At 45.8% G+C, this 22,135-nt stretch overlaps 2 protein-coding genes across 2 annotated transcripts; both read left to right on the top strand.

The window, feature by feature from the left end:
• The first annotated feature begins 11,411 nt into the window (after nt 1-11,411).
• Nucleotides 11,412-12,947, top strand: LOC140593481 (uncharacterized). Its single transcript, XM_072718415.1, has 2 exons — nt 11,412-11,574; nt 12,172-12,947. Exons 1-2 carry the CDS (start codon nt 11,481-11,483, stop codon nt 12,945-12,947), a joined length of 870 nt encoding a protein of 289 aa, XP_072574516.1. The 5' UTR covers nt 11,412-11,480.
• A 9-nt stretch (nt 12,948-12,956) lies between these two features.
• On the top strand, nt 12,957-17,804 carry LOC140593480 (uncharacterized). The gene is made up of 3 exons (XM_072718413.1): nt 12,957-12,969; nt 14,943-15,740; nt 17,383-17,804. The coding sequence occupies exons 1-2, from the start codon at nt 12,957-12,959 to the stop codon at nt 15,716-15,718; spliced, it is 789 nt and encodes a 262-aa protein (XP_072574514.1). The 3' UTR covers nt 15,719-15,740; nt 17,383-17,804.
• Nucleotides 17,805-22,135: the final 4,331 nt, after the last annotated feature.

Raw genomic sequence — 22,135 nt, 5'->3', positions numbered from 1 at the left:
CTTCTCTGCCGGACTTGGAGCGATCGAAAACGCGCCTCATCTCTTCCGCGAAGCAGGAGAAGCCGGAGCAGAACGGAGCTCCGGTATCCCAGGCTGCAGTCCCCCACTCCCTCGCCGGTCCGGTGAGCAGCGTAATTACATAAGCAACCCTGGAGCGCTCGGTCGGAAATGTGGAGGGCTGCAGTTCAAACACAATTGAGCATTGAGACAAAAAGGACCGGCATGAACCCGGATCCCCATCGTACTGACTGGGAGGTGATAGGCGAGGCTCGTTCGTCGGTCGAGTTATTGAAGCGGCGAAAGCACCGGAATGAAGCTGCTGGACCTGGGAGGCTAATCCCGTCAAGCCCGCGTGGAACGACTCCAGGGATTCCCCGATCGACGTCAATTCGGCCTGATGCTGTCCCAGGAGAATCCCCTGCTTTCCCAGAGCGTCCGTGACGCGCTGGACACCATCGTGATCCGCTGGGTCCATCTTACGGCGAGATCTTCTGTTGTGGAAGCAAGAAGACGGACACTGACGCGGCAAGCTGTAAGTCCTGATCGTTTATTATTTTCTTCTGGTAGGAAGATCAGAAGTTCCCAGAACCAAGCCCGAGAGCGTGGCTGAAACTCAGGCGGGGAGGCAGGTCGATCGGCTTCGGTACAGACGGGGAAGAGGCGAAAAACACGGTCGGAAATCCAGGCAGGGATCGGGCGATCGGCGTCGGTCCAGAAAGGGGCAAAGACGAGAAACACAGTCAAGGGTCCAGGCAGTGGTCGGGCGATCGGCGTCGGTCCAGAAAGGGGGCAGGCAGAAACTCGGAGTCTAGAAAACGTAGCAGAGGTCAGAACACAGGGAAACACACACCGGAAAAAACGCTCGAACTCAGGGCAAACCATGAAGATCTCGCACTGATCAGAGAGCCGAGTTGCCTGATATAGTAACACCGAAACTGGGGAAAACGAGACACAGCTGGGAGAAGAGTGTCAGAAACGGGAGCAACCGGTACGGCCAGAACAACTGGTTGACAGGACGCAAACACCTCGGGGAAGCCCTATCGACCGGGATCCCCGGAGGGGCGTGGCTGAGACGACGAAGAGGGTTCCCTAGTGCTATCCATGACAGGTTTTGTCTGGCAGACTTTTGACTTATTTTACAGATGTTTTTTACAGTGTGATAACACAGAGAGTTACCTAGAATAAAAGTCTGGACCTCTCAGTTTGGTGAGTAAAGAAAATCTCTTTTATTCCAGCAATTCCAACAAACGCTCCCGTCACACTCTGGCGCTCGGTACCAAGTACCCCGAGCACACAGAGCAACCAGTTGATAAAGCATAACTCCCAATTCCCTATAAGGACTTCTAAGTCCTGATTGGTCACAAAACACCAACAAATGGAGCTCAAACGTAGAGCAGTGTTCAAAACAATCTCTTCTTGCTGTGGATAATTCACCTTTAACGGCCTTCACAGTGTCAAGTGTCTGACTGGTCACTTTTTCAACTGCAGTCTGCAGGGCAGCCACCTCTGTCTGAAGGTCTGCTACACCAAGGGATGGAATAAACCCCAAACCATTGCTCAGTTCGACTAAGAGACCGTCTGCTCCGTGAATAAGCACGCAGTCAGCAGAGCAGCCATGACGGACAAAGAGCCGGAGCAAGTTTGATTTAGGACTGCCATATCATGATTGGTGTACGGAATCCCGTAGATTCCACACAATTGTGACCCTCTCGGGGGCCAGTCTTGAAGGAACCACCAGGGTCGGACACGCGTCTGCAGTGGACCCGATGGACCCAGGCGTCGATTCCCTCCACTTTCACTGCGTGAGGGGTAACCATCAGGACCTGGTGTGGTCCCCTCCATCTCGGCGTGGTCCATCTCTTCCCTCTCAAGTCACGAACTAACACCCAGTTCCCTGGTTCGAGCGTTACAGCTTGTAACGGCTTACCGTTATTCCTCCAATTGGCATGAACCTGGTCCCAGGCTGCACCTATCGCTCACCGCAGACCTGTGAGATAAGTCAGAAAATCCCCATCCACGGTTTCCAGTGTAACATATCGTGAGGGAGACAAAACACGCATCGGCCTTCCTGCATCGACCCAGGGCAGGCCTGTCGTCTCTGAAATTTTGGCCAATTTCCGTTTCAGCGTTTGATTTGCCCTCTCCACCATCCCTCTAACCTGAGTTCGCCACAACATGTTTTGGGACTGTGGGGGAAAACCCCATGATGACACGGGGAGAATATGCATACTGCACACATGGAACCCTGGCAGAAACTCAAACCCAGGTCCCAGAGATGTGAGGCGACAGTGCTAAGCACTGCAGCACCGTGCTACCCGCCTCTGGGAACATACTGAGGTTAATTGGAGTTACCAAGTTGACCATAGGTGTGAATGGTGCACACAGGTACGCACGTACACAGGCAGGCACTCATGCACACAGGCACGCACGTACGCAGGCATACAGGCATGCATGCACACAGAGACACACAGGCATCACCGGCGATCACTCGCAATCGAGTATGATGGTCCACCTGGAGGGTCCTTATTGTGGATCTTCAGATGGCTGAAGAGGCCAATTCTCGAACCACAAACCTTATCCCAACAGGTGGACGCCTGTGCGTGGCTTCTTTTAATGTGGGGAGACTGGGGCATAAACAGCCACCACACGGTCCTTGACAGAGACAAACCTATTATCAACGGCATGGACTCCAAAACAGCTGAAGGTCCATCTCTGCTGCAGCCTTCTTCCACCTTCACAGCCGTTGTTGTGATCCACCTGCATGCCTGGACACAATCCTCCGCCTGCTCCGCTGTTGAGGTCTTTCTTGAGTCGCGCTTTGTCTGGCACCTCCCCCTCAACCTTACCGCCAAGGGTGACCCTACCAGGAGCGTGGCTCCAGACGGTATCGCTCTCGGGATCTTTGGCACACGCAAGCCTCCCCACCACGACAAGGTGGCGACTCTCCGGAGAAGACACACACAGACACACACAGGCACGCACGCAGACACATACTGGCACGCACAATTGCACACAGGCAGGCACGCACACACACAGGTACGGACACATACATGTACACAGGCACGCAGACACAGGCCCACACACACGCACAGGCACACATGCACGCAGACAGGGACGCACGCAAGCACACAGGCATGCACAGTTACAGTTGCAACCACACACACACACAGGCATACATACAGGCACTTACAGACGCACACACAGGCACGCACGCAGACACACACAGGCACGCATGCAGACACATACTTACACGCATGCAGACACATACAGGCAGGCACGCACGCACAATTGCACGCAGGCAGGCACGCACACACACACAGGCCCACGCACGCTCACAGGTACGCATACAGGCAGGCACGCACACAAGCACACAGGCATGCACAGTTACACTTGCACACACACACACAGGCACGCATGCCCACAGGTACGCATACAGGCAGGCACGCACGCAGACAGGGATGCACGCACGCAAGCACACAGACATACACAGTTACACTTGCACACACACACACACACACACAGGCATGCATACAGGCACACACACACATGCACGAAGGCATGGACGCACACACAGGCACGCACGCAGACACACACAGGTACGGACACATGCATGTACACAGGCATGCACAGAAGAACACAGGCATGCGCACACACAGAGGCCCACACACACGCACTGGCACGCACGCCCATAGGTACGCATACATACAGGCACACACACACAGGCACGCACGCAGACACACACAGGCACGCGCGCAGACACACACAGGCACGCACGCAGACACACACAGGCACGCACGCACGCACAATTGCACGCAGGCAGGCACGCACACACACTGGCACACAGACAGGTACAGACACACGCATGTACATAGGCATGCACAAGAACACAGGCAAGCGCACACACACAGGCCCACACACACTCACTCAACAATAGATATGACAAGCTTCAGTGAAGGTTCCCATGTCACACACACAGGTTCAGGCTGCCTTGAATTTCAGCTAGCAGTCTGAGTACACAAATGCAAATGTGCCAGGGTTCACAGGTAATTGCCGTGTTTGCACAACAAAAGCAGGAGGACAATGGGGCTGAAGGCCTGCACAGGCTTAGGAGGAGCTGTAGGGAGTTCTAGGGAATTTACGGAAATCTGCGCAGGATAGTAGTTCTAGTGCAGGGATTCATAACCCCGGTTGTAAAAGGAGCAAAAATGTGAGCTGCAGCACTTGGTGATGATCCACTTCTCTGTGCCTTCAAACTGGCTCATTTCCACCCCTTGATGGCCATATATTTGACAAGAATTATACATTAATACTTTACAACACTATAGAGAATTAAACTGTGCCTTACTGGCTCTTAAGCTCAGAATCTCTCGATTCACCTTTGGGAACAGACTGGGTCATGTGATTTGACATCTGTCACACACTGGATAACCTGTTACAGTTTTCTTCTACATATCCCATACATGGGGATGGCACAGTGGTGCAGTGGTTAGCCTCTGGGACCATCCATCCATCCATACATCCATTTTCTGAAACCGCTTCTCCTGTTTAGGGCTGCAGGGGCTCCGGAGCAGGACACAAAGCAGGAAACAACCCTGGATGGGGCGCCAACCCATCACAGAGCACACTCACCATTCACTCACACCTACAGGCAATTTGGTAACTTGAGATAGCCTCAGCATGTTTTTGGACTAGGGGGAGAAACCCCGCGATGACACGGCGAGAACATGCAAACTGCACACATGGAACCCTGGCAGAAACTCAAACCCAGATCCCAGAGGTGTGAGGTGACAGTGCCAACCACCATCACCGTGCCACCCACCCCTGGGAACAAACTGAGGTTAACTGGAATTACCAAGTTGACCATAGGTGTGAATGGTGCACAAAGGCAGGCAGGCAGGCAAACAGACAGGCACACACACAGGCACGTGCGAACACAGGCAAGCACACAGGCAGGCACACACACAGGCAGGTATGCAGAGACAAAGGCACGAACGCACGCAGACATGCACACAGGCACGCACGAACATAGGCAGGCACACACACAGGCAGGTACGCTGAGACAAAGGCACAGACACATGCAAACACGTACACAGGCATGAATGCGTGCAGGCAGGCAGAAACGCATGCACGCACACATTAATGCACACAGACATGGACGGACACAGGCAAGCAAGCACACAGGGACGCATGCACGCACACTGGCATGCATGCACACAGGCATGGAAGCACAGAGGCACACACACATGCACGCAAGCACACGTGCACGCACACGTGCAGATAAGCAGACACGAACGCACACACGTACTCAGGCACGCACACAGGCAAGCACGCGCCACGCACGTAGCCACGCAAGCACACAGGTATGCACGCACGCACACAGGCACTCCCGCACACATGCACGCAAGCACACAGGTACGCAAGCACACAGGCAGGCACGCATGCCAGCACACAGGCACAGAGACACGCACACACATAAGCACACAGGCAGGCAGGCACGCAGGCAGTCACACACACACAGGCACGCACACGTGAAGGCACATACACAGGCACGAAAGCACTCAAGCACAAAGGCACACACGCATGCAGGCATGCACACTGGCATGAATTCACACAGGCACGCACAGACACGAATGCACACAAGCACGCACACATACAGGGACGCCCACACATACACGTGAAACCACAAACGCGCACACACAGGCAGTTATGCACATAGGCATGCAAGCACACAGACACGCGCACACACAGGCACGCGCACACGCATGCAAGCACATAGGCACAGAGACACGCACACACACAAGCACGAAGGCAGGCACACAGGCAAGCACGAACAAAGGCACACATGCACAAAGGCACACACGCTTGCACGTAGGCACGAACACACAGGCACGCATGCAGGCAGTCACGCACACACACATGCAGGCATGCATGCACGTACACAGGCATGCATGCATGCACACAAGCTCACAGGCAGGAATGCACACAGGCACGCACGCACATTGGCACATACACAGGCATGCACGCAGGCTCACAGGCATGCACATAGGGACACATGCATGTAAACACACAGGCACGCACGCAGGCTCATACACAGGCACAAAGGCACTCAAGCACAAAGGCACGCAGACACACAGGCACGCACGCACACAGGTAGGCACTTACACAGGCATACACGCATGCACACATGCTGGCAGGCAGGCATGCACACAGGTACGCACGCATGCAAGCACGCCACAGGCACGCAAGCTCACAGGCAGGTATGCACACAGGCACGCATGCACAGACACGCACTCACGCATGAAGGCAAGCACACAGGCACGTACAATAGCATGTGCACAGGCACGCACGCCCACAGAGCCACACACACACAGGCACGAATGCACTCAAGCACAAAGGCATTCACACAGGCATGCATGCACACAGAAAGGCGCTTACACACAGGCACACAGGCACGCACACAGGCAGGCATGCACACATGTGCGCACAGCGATACCCAAGCACAAAGGCATGCATGCATGCACACAGACATGCTTCAAGCAGACAGGCAAGCACACAGGCATTTACAGGCACACACGGGTATGAATGCACACAAGAACGCATGCAGGCACACACACGGGCACGAACGTACACATGCACTCAGGCACGTACACACGCAAGCAGGCATGCAGGCACACAGGCAGGCACACAAGCGACACAGGCGCGAACGCAGGCACACACGCAGACAGCCAGGTATGTACGCACACAGGCAGGCATGCAGGTACGGCCACAGGCACTCACACAGGCACACACACAGGCATGAACGCATGCACGCACTGAGGCACACACACACACACACAGGCACGCACGCACACAAAAACTCTACAAAACCTCTGGTTCTAAGCTAGGTGTCCTTAACCCAGGACTTCCAAACATAAGCAAAACAGAGTTACATTATTATTATTATTATTATTCATTATTATTAGCATTAATAAGATTCCCCTTACATTGCTAATAGGAAAGACATAAATGGATGTAGGGAAGAAACATGTTTACAATTTAAAGTGTTTTAGAGATGTTGTAAGTATGTATGTGAAGGGTACAATGGGGCTAATCCCACAATGATTTAAAACAATTTGACAAATTCAAATAAGAGGCTGAGAAGGATGTTCAGCTTCAGCAATCGGCTCTCGTGGGGTCTAATTTATGTTGAGGTGTTCCACTAATAATTTGTCCACTTTAGTTTCAGCAATGTCCCAATTAACAGCATTCAGCTGGAATTCACTGTCTACAACTTCTATCTCCAAATCCATCATTTCCAATTCAAATATTGAATTAAAACCCCTCTCTGCAGTCTCCTCCAATTTGACTTCTCCAATTTCTATTCCTACAATTTCAAATTTACCATTACTTTGATTTACATCATCAAGCTCAAACTGGCAGAGGTCGACCAATACGGCTTCTATTTTCAGCCTGTCTTGGTGGTCGTCTGCAGGCTTTATGGAGACTGTCCTTTCATTTAACACAAAGACCTCTAACCCATGCACGTCTAACCCCTTATCCTCCCCAGGCTGGTTGGTGGGTGGAGTTGCTGGGGAGCACTCTTTTGCTTCACCTCAGCAGATGATTTCATCCCATTTGTCCCAGGCTGCCCAATACACATCATCCGTCCAGCTAACTGCCTTGGCAATTGCCTTTCGGTTGTGTCACACGTTCAAACTGTCAGCCTGGTCAGAGGGTGATGCTGCTGGGGAGCACAGCTCTTCCTCATCTCCCCGGTCAATCACCTCTCCCCACTTGTCCCATGTTGCCCAGTACTGGTCATCACTCCAGCTGACAGCTTTCGCCATTCGTCTGATTCTGAATGAGGAAAAACAACATACAGGTAATGCAATGGAGCTGTCAGTCACTCCTGACACATGGAATACAGGTCAGGACTGATTGGCTGAAGAGTCCTCACACCTGGGTTTGAACAGCTGACCTACAGGTTATCCCAAAAACCTGCATACACACCGGCCCTTTGCGGATAAGATTGGTCACCCCTGTTTTAGGGGTTAGGGTAAGGATTTTAGGGGTTTTTTTGGGGCTAGCGTTAGGGCTATCTATTAGCACTATCCTCCTGACTCTCGGGCTTTTGTTTGGTGTGCATGTGTTATTTCCTTTAGCCATTTAGGATTAGTAGGACCTCATAATCATAAAAACCAAACATTTTTTTGAACAATTAATAGTTTTAAACAAAAATGATGTCCTTATATGAGGACGTAGGGTCTCAGGAGGTTAAGGTAGCCTAACTCGACAAAGTACTGTAGCTCAACTCGACAGAACACCGGAACCATCCGCATCTGAATGTAACATGAAAGCGCAGGAAAGCACATGCAGAAAACTTAAATATCAATACGAAACTATAGCTAACTTGCACATAAAATTTTGATAGAATTAACGCAGTAGCCCGAAACAGTAAACATATTTTAATATACATGCAAGTTTGACAGATACTAAATAATAAGATCATTTATACGATAATATGGGAGCAGAAACTTAACGTACCTCGCCATCTTGGTCCAGAAATGGAAGTGAGGCTGCGTGTTTCAAACTGGCAGCGTACGTCCCACATGCCATATGATGCCTAATACGTAACCAAGCAAAGCGGCCATAATGTGATTAAATAATAACATACCAATAATTCGCGTTGTTATGTAATAATAAGAACAGAATTCTATAAGATGAATTTTAAAGATTAGTATACAACAGCATAAAAATGATGACACTGAAAGTTTGATTAATCACACGATCAGCTCTGGATAATATCAAACAATGACTTAAAGAGACACGTGAAATGAAGTGATAAATACACGTGAAATATAAAGTGATATCGGTATGTCAAAACGTTATGTTACACACACCGCCCAACAATTCAAGAAGCTGTAGCTAGATTAAGGCCGTATTCACAATTTACCCGTGTGCCTTATACTGTAACCGAGCACGATTATCCCCGGCTGGTCTGCACTCTCCACATTGCACTTAATGATCCTGGCCTGAGCGATTTTTTGTGTTGAAGAAAACGAGCGAAGGGAAGTGCTGTGGCATAACTGACTGAAATTCATGATTAATGCCTTTATTTTACGGCTTATCTGGAGTCGTTTTCAGCACGATGTCACACATAGATTAATTGACTATGCAATGCAGCGATTTTTATTTATTGACATTTACCAAAGAGTTTTTGCAGACTAGCTGCATGTTATACCGCCATTGAAAAGGTACCATGCTACCGCATTTTTGAAAGCTGTTGTGTATTACATTTCATTAGTACAGGTGTTTTGACATTGTAGCATACCTATCAGAATAGCACACTCTCAGTTAAAGCGCATGCGTAGAACAGAATTACATGTCCGCTAGCTCATAAATGTAGCATATTGCTGCAAGAATTTTCGACAGAAAGTAAGCAATTATGCTTTCCGGTTATTACGTGCAGTTACAGTTATAATAATAATTGATACTTTTATTGATCCCTGTGGGGAAATTGTCTTCTTTACACCTCCCTCAATTTGCTCTTTATAAATCAAGCTCTATGTGAAAGACAGTCACCTGTGTGGGCCCCCAGGAAGCTGGGTGTTAAGGGCCTTGCTAAAGGACATGCTGAGGTTGGGTTTGGACCGGTGACCTTCTGATTACAGGCACAAGGACTTAGCCCATGTACTGAGCCACACCCCCCCCCCCAGTTGTGTATTAGTAGCATTTATGATGTTTCAAATTGTCCCATGAAAAACTACAACCTCCAAACATCAAACTACATGCTTCTATGTCACCTACACTTCAGACTTCATCCTCAAAATCAAAGCAGTATTAACACAAGCAACATCCATCACTTAAAGCCAATATAAGTCTGCTACAACTGGACTTATATCTAAGCAAAACAAACATTTTATGTTCAAGTTTTCTTAAAACTACTGAAACAAATAAATGGCTGCCCTACAGTTCCGCTGTTTTGTTTGTCACCCTGAATTATGTCCTTCATAGTGTGGAAAAAACCGAAGGCTGAGGAATGTTACGTAACACAGCTAGAATGCAATATCTCTCTCTGGTGTAATTCACTGTGTGGTCTTAAGTGTGGTGTCTTCTTCATAACACTCCCTAACTCTTGTATTCATGACCATGAGATAGGGTGGGCTGCTTTTCTTCCTTGCTTTGGCTAGTATTCCTCCCTTTCCTCCCCAGCCTTGGTTGGTGGTTCAGGCAGCATCACCTTGTTTTAGTAGACCCAGGTGCCATACATTTTGAAAGTAGGCTCAAGTGCACAAAATGTTCTAGCAGAAGTCTTAGACAAACTCTGAATTACAAAGTAATCTGACTCCTTCTGAAGCTGTGAGAAATTGTTCATCTGTATTTGCTGCATTGTCACTTGTTGATCTGCGTGTGCCCTGCTCCAGCAGTAAAGGGGAGATCGCGTGCAGAGCTGGTTTTCTGTAGGTCTGAGTAAAAATAAAATATCCTCTTCATACAGGAACCAAGTCTATGGCTGGAAATTTCTGCAACAGAGCCATTTAGTTATTTCTAGAAAAACATATAGAGCCAATGAAGGAACCTGATGTCATAGTAACACAGGTCACTGTCCGTGGTGCTGAATTCTCTACTAGATGGGCTTGTGCTGAATGAATAGGACAGCTGGCCAACGTGTCTGTGTGCTTCCACTGACTGGCACCGTGACAACGAGGGGGAAAAATTCATACAGTAAATTAGTTAACAATAATTAGTAATCACGTATAGTTCTCATTTATCATGATGTAAAATTCAAAAACCATTTCTGACTATTAATCTGCACATTTTAATAATTTAATTAATATTACCTAATTTGTTTATCATTTTCTGCAATCACTGTGCGTTAAAGCAAGTTTTAAAACTAGCTGTGAAATTGTTGATGCTGTTGTTGATCTGAATGTTGCTGACGGAGCCTTAGGATACGTCTTCATACAGATGAGTGAGGGGATGGATGCACTATTCTATGGAGGCCTCTGAAGAGAAAAAATGATCCCAATTTTATATTGAGAGGGATGGTTAATTCCATTTTAATGCAGACTGCGTTAAAAGTCCCTGTTCTGCCGTTGATCTTTTGCATGCATGCTATCATGTATTAGTTTACTCTGTATTTTGATCACGTCAAACTAAAGAATTTTTGGTCGTATTTTTGTTCCTAATTTTGAAGTAATTGTAAAATAAAAATGTTGTTCTTTTCCGCCGCCATGCTTCGTCTTACTTGTGAAGGTTATGCTTGCATTGAACTTGCTTTGTAGACAGTAAGATCGTGCCGGCATTAATTCTCCACTGTGTGGTAATTTTGAGAAATTGCGCACGTTTCTTATCCCGTCAGAATCGGTAAAACTAACGCCATGCGAATGTGTCTTAGCGCAGAGTTTAGAATATTTACGGTTTCCGGTCAATGAAGGCAGTTTGAAATAAAACAAAAACGTTTAAACTTTCTGGATGCGCAAACTCTCGCTCTTGGCAAGATGGTGCAGATAGTTGAGATAAAGGATAATAAAGGTTATTCGATGAGAATTCGAATCCATCACTCCTTAAACATGGAGAACATGGATCCAGAAGGTATTAATGATTATAATGATTAAATGATAATAAAGTTGTAGCTCCTGGTATGTGACAAACGAAATGAACGGCCAAGTCTGCATTGGCCTAATGCTTGTTAGTTTTGAGGTAAAGCTGATAAGTAACACATTTGGTTTTCGAGGTAAAATAACCGACCGGTTGAATAATTCAACTTTTATCTACAGAAATGAATGTATTTAGAACTGCAAACGGATACATTGGAAGCGGAGTTTTAAAATGAGAAAATGTAACGATGTGATAGGAAATGCCGTTCGTTATACTCCCCTTCTGTCTCCCATTCTTGCTCATCTTGTTTAAATAATAAGAAAATGAAAAGCAAGATCACTGTTAGTGACAAAAGTGCAGGACTAAATGTGTTTCATTTAATATTTATTCATTTGGATATGTGTGAGAGTAAGCGTATGCATGGATGTTGTCTTCTGGTTTAGCTTTCTTAGCTTTATCAGTAATTCACATTATTTCATTTATCTGACAATCTGAAGCCCATGGACTCATTTTAAACGGATTTTGTAGTAGAGTATTTATCCAGTTATTGTCATGTTCTTATATATCTCTCTGTGTTCCATTTTGTCCCAGTTCATGAGTTTTTGGAGGACAAGTTCATCTCCATTCTGGTCGTGAACTTCGAGAGGAGCCCACTGACCATGGAGAACTTGCAGTCTCTGGCCCTCAGTGTCCCTTCATTTTATTGGCGGCTCACTGGGGAGGAGCTGGATCCCAGCCTATTGCACGTAGCACCTGCACGACTGCAAGTGGTACATCATGGTACAGAGACTGGTGTCCAGCATGGGGATGGAGAATCACCAGCTGAGGAGGATGACCATTACGGACAGGAGCTGCCATCATCCAGCTCTATAAGGGAGGCTTCCCCTGCAGCTCCAGCATCCACGACTGAGGATGCTAATGGGCTTCCTGAGGCTCTCCCCTTGGCCTGGGGTGAAGATGAGCCCTCATCTCCATCCTTATCTGTGCCTTCTGACACTCAACCTGGAAGTCAGATTGAGCCAGAACATGCTGAGCCCTCCAGCTCCACCTTCTGGATCCCTGTGGGCCCTAACAGCACATGGCAGCAGCTTGAGATCGAAGGCCGCAACTACCTGCGGAAGCTGGATGAGCTCAGCATCTCCGATGGACTCTGGAGCATTACGGACTACGGTGATGATCACACCGTGGTCATGTCCGTGCATGACTCCGTGCATGTGAGCAGTTCTCTGCGAACATGGGGCGTGAGGCAGGAGGAGAGGCCTCCTCAGAGGCCCGCTGGCACCAGACAGAGGAAGCGCAAGGCCGAGCCCGACGACACCAGCGGCTCAAGTTCTCCTCCACCGCACAAGAGGCCCATGCGCTTCTGACTTGATTCCATGTTTTTACGCTGTAAGTTACATTTTTATTTCAACATAATTAGAAGATCCCGCAGGAAAATATTAGTCAGTTACTTAATAAATGACCAAAAAGTAGTTGAATAGGACAGCTGGCCAACGTGTCTGTGTGCTTCCACTGACTGGCACCCTGACATATAATGATTTTTAACAACGAGGGGGAAAAATTCATACAGTAAATTAGTTAACAATAATTAGTAATCACCTATAGTTCTCATTTATCATAATGTAAAATTGAAAAACCTTTTCTGACTATAAATCTGCACAATTTAATAATTTAATTAATAGTACCTAATTTGTTTATCATTTTCTGCAATCACTGTGCGTTTAAGCAAGTTTTAAAACTAGCTGTGAAATTGTTGATGCTGTTGTTGATCTGAATGTTGCTGACAGAGCCTTAGGATACGTCTCTATACACATGAGTGAGGGGATGGATGCACTATTCCAGGGGTGTCAAACATACGGCCCGCGGGCCGAATACGGCCCACTATGGTGTCCAATACGGCCCGCGGGATGATTTGAACAATAGTATTAAATATCAAATCTTTTTTATTATCATTATTATTAGTAGTAGTAGTATTAAAAAGGAATAAGAGTGTTAATGAACAGTTTCTGAGGACTTGTTAAATGCAGTTTTACAGAATATAGTGTATTTGTTGTAATTTGATGCACTATGATTAAAAAAAAATAATAATAAATTCGGCCCGCACATGGTCACATTTTCTTCTCATCCGGCCCTCACCCTAAAATGAGTTTGACACCCCTGCACTATTCTATGGAGGCCTCTGAAGAGAAAAAAATTATCCCAATTTTATATTGAGAGGGATGGTTAATTCCTTTTTAATGCAGACAACGTTAAAAGTCCCTGTTCTGCCGTTGATCTTTTGCATGCATGCTATCATGTATTAGTTTACTTTGTATTTTGATCACATGTCAAACTAAAGAATTTTTGGTTGTATTTTTGTTCCTAATTTTGAAGTAATTGTAAAATAAAAATGTTGTTCTTTTCCGCCGCCATGCTTCGTCTTACTTGTGAAGGTTATGCTTGCATTGAACTTGCTTTGTAGACAGTAAGATCCTGCCGGCATTAATTCTCCACTGTGTGGTAATTTTGAGAAATTGCGCACGTTTCTTATCCCGTCAGAATCGGTAAAACTAACGCCATGCGAATGTGTCTTAGCGCAGTGTTTAAAATATTTACGGTTTCCGGTCAATGAAGGCAGTTTGAAATAAAACAAAAACGGTTAAACTTTCTGGATGCGCAAACTCTCGCTCTTGGCAAAATGGTGCAGATAGTTGAGATAAAGGACTGTTACTCGATGAGATTTCGAATCCATCACTCCTTAAACGTGGAGAACATGGATCCAGAAGGTAATAATGATTATAGTGATTAAATGATAATAAAGTTGTAGCTCCCGGTATGTGACAGACGAAATGAACGGCCAAGTCTGCATTGGCCTAATGCTTGTTAGTTTTGAGGTAAAGCTGATAAGTAACACCTTTGGTTTTCGAGGTAAAATAACCAACCTGTTGAATAATTCAACTTTTATCTACAGAAACAAATGTATTTTGAACTGCAAACGGATACATTGGAAGCAGAGTTTTAAAATGAGAAAATGTAACGATGTGATAGGAAATGCCGTTCGTTATACTCCCCTTCTGTCTCCCATTCTTGCTCATCTTGTTTAAATAATAAGAAAATGAAAAGCAAGATCACTGTTAGTGACAAAAGTGCAGGACTAAATGTGTTTCATTTAATATTTATTCATTTGGATATGTGTGAGAGTAAGCGTATGCATGGATGTTGTCTTCTGGTTTAGCTTTCTTAGCTTTATCGGTAATTCACATTATTTCATTTATCTGACAATCTGAAGCCCATGGACTCATTTTAAACTGATTTTGTAGTAGAGTATTTATCCAGTTATTGTCATGTTCTTATATATCTCTCTGTGTTCCATTTTGTCCCAGTTCATGAGTTTGTGGAGGACAAGTTCATCTCCATTCTGGTCGTGAACTTCGAGAGGAGCCCACTGACCATGGAGAACTTGCAGTCTCTGGCCCTCAGTGTCCCTTCATTTTATTGGCGGCTCACTGGGGAGGAGTTGGATCCCAGCCTATTGCACGTAGCAACTGCACGGCTGCAAGTGGTACATCATGGTACAGAGACTGGTGTCCAGCATGGGGATGGAGAATCACCAGCTGAGGAGGATGACCATTACGGACAGGAGCTGCCATCACCCAGCTCTAGAAGGGAGGCTTCCCCTGCAGCTCCAGCATCCACGACTGAGGATGCTAATGGTCTTCCTGAGGCTCTCCCCTTGGCCTGGGGTGAAGATGAGCCCTCATCTCCATCCTTATCTGTGGCTTCTGACACTCAACCTGGAAGTCAGATTGAGCCAGAACAGGCTGAGCCCTCCAGCTCCACCTTCTGGATCCCTGTGGGCCCTAACAGCACGTGGCAGCAGCTTGAGATCGAAGGCCGCAACTACCTGCGGAAGCTGGATGAGCTCAGCATCCCCGAGGGACTCTGGGGCATTACGGACTACGGTGATGACCACACCGTGGTCATGTCCGTGCATGTCTCCGTGCATGTGAGCAGTTCTCTGCGAACATGGGGCGTGAGGCAGGAGGAGAGGCCTCCTCAGAGGCCCGCTGGCACCAGTCAGAGGAAGCGCAAGGCCGAGCCCGACGACACCAGCGGCTCAAGTTCTCCTCCACCGCACAAGAGGCCCATGCGCTTCTGACTGGATTCCATGTTTTTACGCTGTAAGTTACATTTTTATTTCAACATAATTAGAAGATCCCGCAGGAAAATATTAGTCAGTTACTTAATAAATGACCAAAAAGTAGTTGAATAGGACAGCTGGCCAACGTGTCTGTGTGCTTCCACTGACTGGCACCCTGACATATAATGATTTTTAACAACGAGGGGGAAAAATTCATACAATAAATTAGTTAACATTAATTAGTAATCAAGTATAGTTCTTATTTATCATAATGTAAAATTCAATAACCTTTTCTGACTATTAATCTGCACAATTTAATAATTTAATTAATATTACCTAATTTGTTTATCATTTTCTGCAATCACTGTGCGTTTAAGCAAGTTTTAAAACTAGCTGTGAAATTGTTGATGCTGTTGTTGATCTGAATGTTGCTGACAGAGCCTTAGGATACGTCTCTATACACATGAGTGAGGGGATGGATGCACTATTCTATGGAGGCCTCTGAAGAGAAAAAAATTATCCCAATTTTATATTGAGAGGGATGGTTAATTCCTTTTTAATGCAGACAACGTTAAAAGTCCCTGTTCTGCCGTTGATCTTTTGCATGCATGCTATCATGTATTAGTTTACTCTGTATTTTGATCACGTCAAACTAAAGAATTTTTGGTCGTATTTTTGTTCCTAATTTTGAAGTAATTGTAAAATAAAAATGTTGTTCTTTTCCGCCGCCATGCTTCGTCTTACTTGTGAAGGTTATACTTGCATTGAACTTGCTTTGTAGACAGTAAGATCCTGCCGGCATTAATTCTCCACTGTGTGGTAATTTTGAGAAATTGCGCACGTTTCTTATCCCGTCAGAATCGGTAAAACTAACGCCATGCGAATGTGTCTTAGCGCAGAGTTTAAAATATTTACGGTTTCCGGTCAATGAAGGCAGTTTGAAATAAAACAAAAACGGTTAAACTTTCTGGATGCGCAAACTCTCGCTCTTGGCAAAATGGTGCAGATAGTTGAGATAAAGGACTGTTACTCGATGAGATTTCGAATCCATCACTCCTTAAACGTGGAGAACATGGATCCAGAAGGTATTAATGATTATAGTGATTAAATGATAATAAAGTTGTAGCTCCCGGTATGTGACAGACGAAATGAACGGCCAAGTCTGCATTGGCCTAATGCTTGTTAGTTTTGAGGTAAAGCTGATAAGTAACACCTTTGGTTTTCGAGGTAAAATAACCGACCTGTTGAATAATTCAATTTTTATCTACAGAAACAAATGTATTTTGAACTGCAAACGGATACATTGGAAGCAGAGTTTTAAAATGAGAAAATGTAACGATGTGATAGGAAATGCCGTTCGTTATACTCCCCTTCTGTCTCCCATTCTTGCTCATCTTGTTTAAATAATAAGAAAATGAAAAGCAAGATCACTGTTAGTGACAAAAGTGCAGTACTAAATGTGTTTCATTTAATATTTATTCATTTGGATATGTGTGAGAGTAAGCGTATGCATGGATCTTGTCTTCTGGTTTAGCTTTCTTAGCTTTATCGGTAATTCACATTATTTCATTTATCTGACAATCTGAAGCCCATGGACTCATTTTAAACTGATTTTGTAGTAGAGTATTTATCCAGTTATTGTCATGTTCTTATATATCTCTCTGTGTTCCATTTTGTCCCAGTTCATGAGTTTGTGGAGGACAAGTTCATCTCCATTCTGGTCGTGAACTTCGAGAGGAGCCCACTGACCATGGAGAACTTGCAGTCTCTGGCCCTCAGTGTCCCTTCATTTTATTGGCGGCTCACTGGGGAGGAGTTGGATCCCAGCCTATTGCACGTAGCAACTGCATGGCTGCAAGTGGTACATCATGGTACAGAGACTGGTGTCCAGCATGGGGATGGAGAATCACCAGCTGAGGAGGATGACCATTACGGACAGGAGCTGCCATCACCCAGCTCTAGAAGGGAGGCTTCCCCTGCAGCTCCAGCATCCACGACTGAGGATGCTAATGGGCTTCCTGAGGCTCTCCCCTTGGCCTGGGGTGAAGATGAGCCCTCATCTCCATCATTATCTGTGGCTTCTGACACTCAACCTGGAAGTCAGATTGAGCCAGAACATGCTGAGCCCTCCAGCTCCACCTTCTGGATCCTTGTGGGCCCTAACAGCACATGGCAGCAGCTTGAGATCGAAGGCCGCAACTACCTGCGGAAGCTGGATGAGCTCAGCATCCCCGAGGGACTCTGGAGCATTACGGACTACGGTGATGATCACACCGTGGTCATGTCCGTGCATGTCTCCGTGCATGTGAGCAGTTCTCTGCGAACATGGGGCGTGAGGCAGGAGGAGAGGCCTCCTCAGAGGCCCGCTGGCACCAGTCAGAGGAAGCGCAAGGCCGAGCCCGACGACACCAGCGGCTCAAGTTCTCCTCCACCGCACAAGAGGGCCATGCGCTTCTGACTGGATTCCATGTTTTTACGCTGTAACTTACATTTTTATTTCAACATAATTAGAAGATCCCGCAGGAAAATATTAGTCAGTTTAGGGCTGGACAATAATTCGATATCAATATATATCGCGATAGAATTTTTTTCAATAACGGTGATACGATTTTTAAACACATTTCCTATATTTCGATATACATTTGAATATATATATATTCATATATATTCGTGTATATATATATTCATATATATTCGTATATATATATATATATATACACACACACACAGTCGAACCCACTTATCTCGTCCTCGGTTAACTCGCCAACCCTATTAAGTTGGCGTTTTTGAAGTGGAACCGCCAAATTCGGCACTTAACATTGGTTATCTCGATCCCCGTGACGATTCGCCGGCTTTTAAAAATGTATCACAAGTGCTAAACAGCGCGTATTCAAATCGCATTCGCAGGGTAATTTGCTAAACAACGCAGCTGTGAAACGCGATCCAGGTAAAACTTTTTTAGACAGCATAAATAATATTGAAGCATTTGTTTTCAAGCAGACTGTTAAAGGCAAAAGCAACAAAGCATTTTAGAAACCATAGTAACCGCGTGTATGATACTTATCAGAGCTGTGTCAGAGCGAAATGACTCGTGAATTTAATTTTGACACTGGTTAGCTTTTTGTAAAAACGAACTACAGTACACCCCGCAGGTTTTTTGTGAGCGATCTTTGTGTTTTCAATTTTGGAGAATATAATTAAAGGTTTGTATCGAGAAACGACGGTGGTTTTTATTGTATACTAGTAAATTTCTGCTGTTAGTTGGTGCATATGCCTTTTGTTAGCCAATATGTATGTCGGGGCCGGCTCTACGCTGGGGCAACGCCCCCTTAAGCAAACGTCCTGCCCCCTTAAATCAAACTTTTAGAAGTTGAGGAAGAAAATAATAATTACCCACAAACTGAATATGGACAAGATTTACTACAGTAGCTGAAAAATCCACTGAAAAAGGCACAAACGAGATGATAAGTTTCACTTCTTGTTCGCTCTTTCTGTTTGTGCGCGGGCTCACACTGCACTCGGCAGAGATCCCCCACTCACCCTCCCCCCAGCTAAACATCCAATCACTGTTAGTATGCAAATGAGTCCGTTTCTCAGTAGGCAGGGCAGAGCGAAATGAGCTGCGCGATTGCGGGAGGGGAAGCAGCAATCTCTCTCGTCAAAATCATAACGACTCGTGAGATCATGGTTCGAATTATTTTTGTCTATTTGGGGGGGTCTTGATCGGGGGGTACTGTACCCTCCAGTACCCCCCCGATCAAGACCCCCCCAAATAGACAAAAATAGCAGTTTGGGGGGGGGGTCTTAACATTTTTCTTTTGTTTTTTTTTTTTAAAAGAAAGATAACCTCACCATATAGGAAAATTTTATGTAAAACTATTTCAGACACCCCTAGTGTGGACCGTACCATTTTAACCACCTCGGCGCTAGAAGCAGCTTAGCCAGTCGGTTACGTCATTCATTCTCATTGAGCGACTTGTTCGTTGTGATTTCAAGATTTCAAGATTCTTTATTCGTCACATACATAGTTATAACAAGTACAACATGTAGTGAAATGAACCCTGACCGATCCTATTTTTCAGTTTTATATTTCAAGACTTTTCAAGAATTGATTTTTTCTTTTTCATAACTTAGCCTACCCTTTTTAGTTTTGGTAATATTGGCAATAGTGAAAAGTGTTTTGTTGGGTTCAAATATGTTTGATATAGGCCATCCAATTAAGGTAAATGTCATGTTTTTACTTCTTTTAATCTGATGAGGAATATTTTTCAGTTTTCCCCCTGAGGGATTGCCACCTTATGTGGTCAGGGGGTTTGCGTGCCTCAGTGACCCTAAGAGCTACACCAGCAGAAGCTTAGCCTTCAGGTGGGACACCCAAGTTGGACAGGTCTTAGGGTAGAGGCCTGACAAAGTGCAATCCAATTACATGACAAAAACTGTTATCCAGAGCACCACCCCACCCCTTTACCGCCTTTGTCGCCACCATGTGCCCCCTTCACATTTATGTCTGCCCCCTCATATATGCATGTCTAGAACCGGCCCCGATGCATGTACATATTTATATTATGCCGATCACGTCAAACAAATCGCGGCAATGCCAAAAACACCAAAAACCTGTGCATGTACATTCTCAGTTATTAATGCACATAAATAAATTTCAAGCACATGTTAATATATTGCTGCCATATTGGTTTTCGGTTATCTCGATCATCGGTTATCTCGACGCTTTTTGGCAACCTCCTAGGCCGGCGACATAACTGGGTTCGACTGTATATGAATTATCAGCCTGTTCAAGTTTAAATGAAAATATATTATTGTTAATAAGCTGAGTCTAAGAGTTTTATTTATTTGATAGTTTATTTCACATTTCTTGTTTGTACAGGCTAAATACAAATAAAAAGTGAACCTTATTTTTTTTTGTACTGTTTTTATAAAAAAAAAAAATTATATAATTTTAATAGGAGGAGCCTGGAGGTATTATAGACTTTGCAAATTCAGTTTGCAGACATCCATTGTGTGTGTCCTCGGCAGTTTTTTCCTGAGGCTTTTTAATATTGTCCATATCGATATCGGAATTATACCGTATCGACCAAAATTAAGAAATATATCGTGATATAATTTTTTGCCATATCGTCCAGTCCTAAGTCAGTTACTTAATAAATGACCAAAAAGTAGTTGAATAGGACAGCTGGCCAACGTGTCTGTGTGCTTCCACTGACTGGCACCCTGACATATAATGATTTTTAACAACATCTGTTACTCGATGAGATTTCGAATCCATCACTATACTGTATATGTCAGGGTGCCAGTCAGTGGAAGCACACAGACACGTTGGCCAGCTGTCCTATTCAACTACTTTTTGGTCATTTATTAAGTAACTGACTAATATTTTCCTGCGGGATCTTCTAATTATGTTGAAATAAAAATGTAACTTACAGCGTAAAAACATGGAATCCAGTCAGAAGCGCATGGGCCTCTTGTGCGGTGGAGGAGAACTTGAGCCGCTGGTGTCGTCGGGCTCGGCCTTGCGCTTCCTCTGACTGGTGCCAGCGGGCCTCTGAGGAGGCCTCTCCTCCTGCCTCGTGCCCCATGTTCGCAGAGAACTGCTCACATGCACGGAGACATGCACGGACATGACCACGGTGTGATCATCACCGTAGTCCGTAATGCTCCAGAGTCCCTCGGGGATGCTGAGCTCATCCAGCTTCTGCAGGTAGTTGCGGCCTTCGATCTCAAGCTGCTGCCACGTGCTGTTAGGGCCCACAGGGATCCAGAAGGTGGAGCTGGAGGGCTCAGCATGTTCTGGGTTCACTGGGTTCGTTTCGAGGGACGAAAAATCCTTTTTTTCGCCGATTACAGCGGCCAGACGGCTCGAGCTCGCAAGGCTATGTCCCCCGTTCTGAAGAAGGCTCGGGAAGCTGGTGTTCCTGCTTTTCTGTTGTACCCGACTAAAGTTCGCCTTTCTTTTGCGGGTAACCAGTGGTTTTTTACCGACCCAGAAGAAGCTCTTCAGGCAATCGGCGCTTTCACCTCCACCGGGTGAAATTTAATATGCCTATTCGGTCTGCTTTGTTGTTTGCCTGTTATTATATTGCGGTCACACTGTGCGTGTGGAGTATATAAATCGGGTGCTTTTCTGTTAACGATTTTGTGTCTGTTCTATAGTTGATTTTGCTTTGTAGTTTACGCCGGGGGTGGCCGGCGGGCTTGAGTATTCACGCATGCCTTATCCCTTGCGTGTCACGCGCTGGCTTTTGGCCCCGCGCTGTTCTGGGGGGATGGGGGGGAGGGGGGTGTTTTGTGGTTGTTTTGCCTTGGGGTTCGCGCCCTTCGGCTCATTGGATGATGGTGTTCTTTCTTATGGCGTGTTAGGGGTTTGTATTACTGGAGCTTATTTGTTTATGGGTTGTCTGTTTTCACTAATTCCTTCTCTAA

The sequence above is a fragment of the Paramormyrops kingsleyae genome, chromosome 11 (assembly GCF_048594095.1).
Source record: "Paramormyrops kingsleyae isolate MSU_618 chromosome 11, PKINGS_0.4, whole genome shotgun sequence".
Taxonomy (NCBI): Eukaryota; Metazoa; Chordata; class Actinopteri; order Osteoglossiformes; family Mormyridae; genus Paramormyrops; species Paramormyrops kingsleyae.
Note: the sequence above shows the minus strand (reverse complement) of the source record. Positions and strands in the feature narration are given on the sequence as shown.

Bases quoted from the DNA above. Each gene is read 5' to 3' on its own strand.
- LOC140593481 (XM_072718415.1), top strand. From the start codon at position 11,481: ATGGTGCAGATAGTTGAGATAAAGGATAATAAAGGTTATTCGATGAGA. The intron at 11,575-12,171 runs GTATTAATGATT...ATTTTGTCCCAG, and splicing joins GGAGAACATGGATCCAGAAG to TTCATGAGTTTTTGGAGGAC.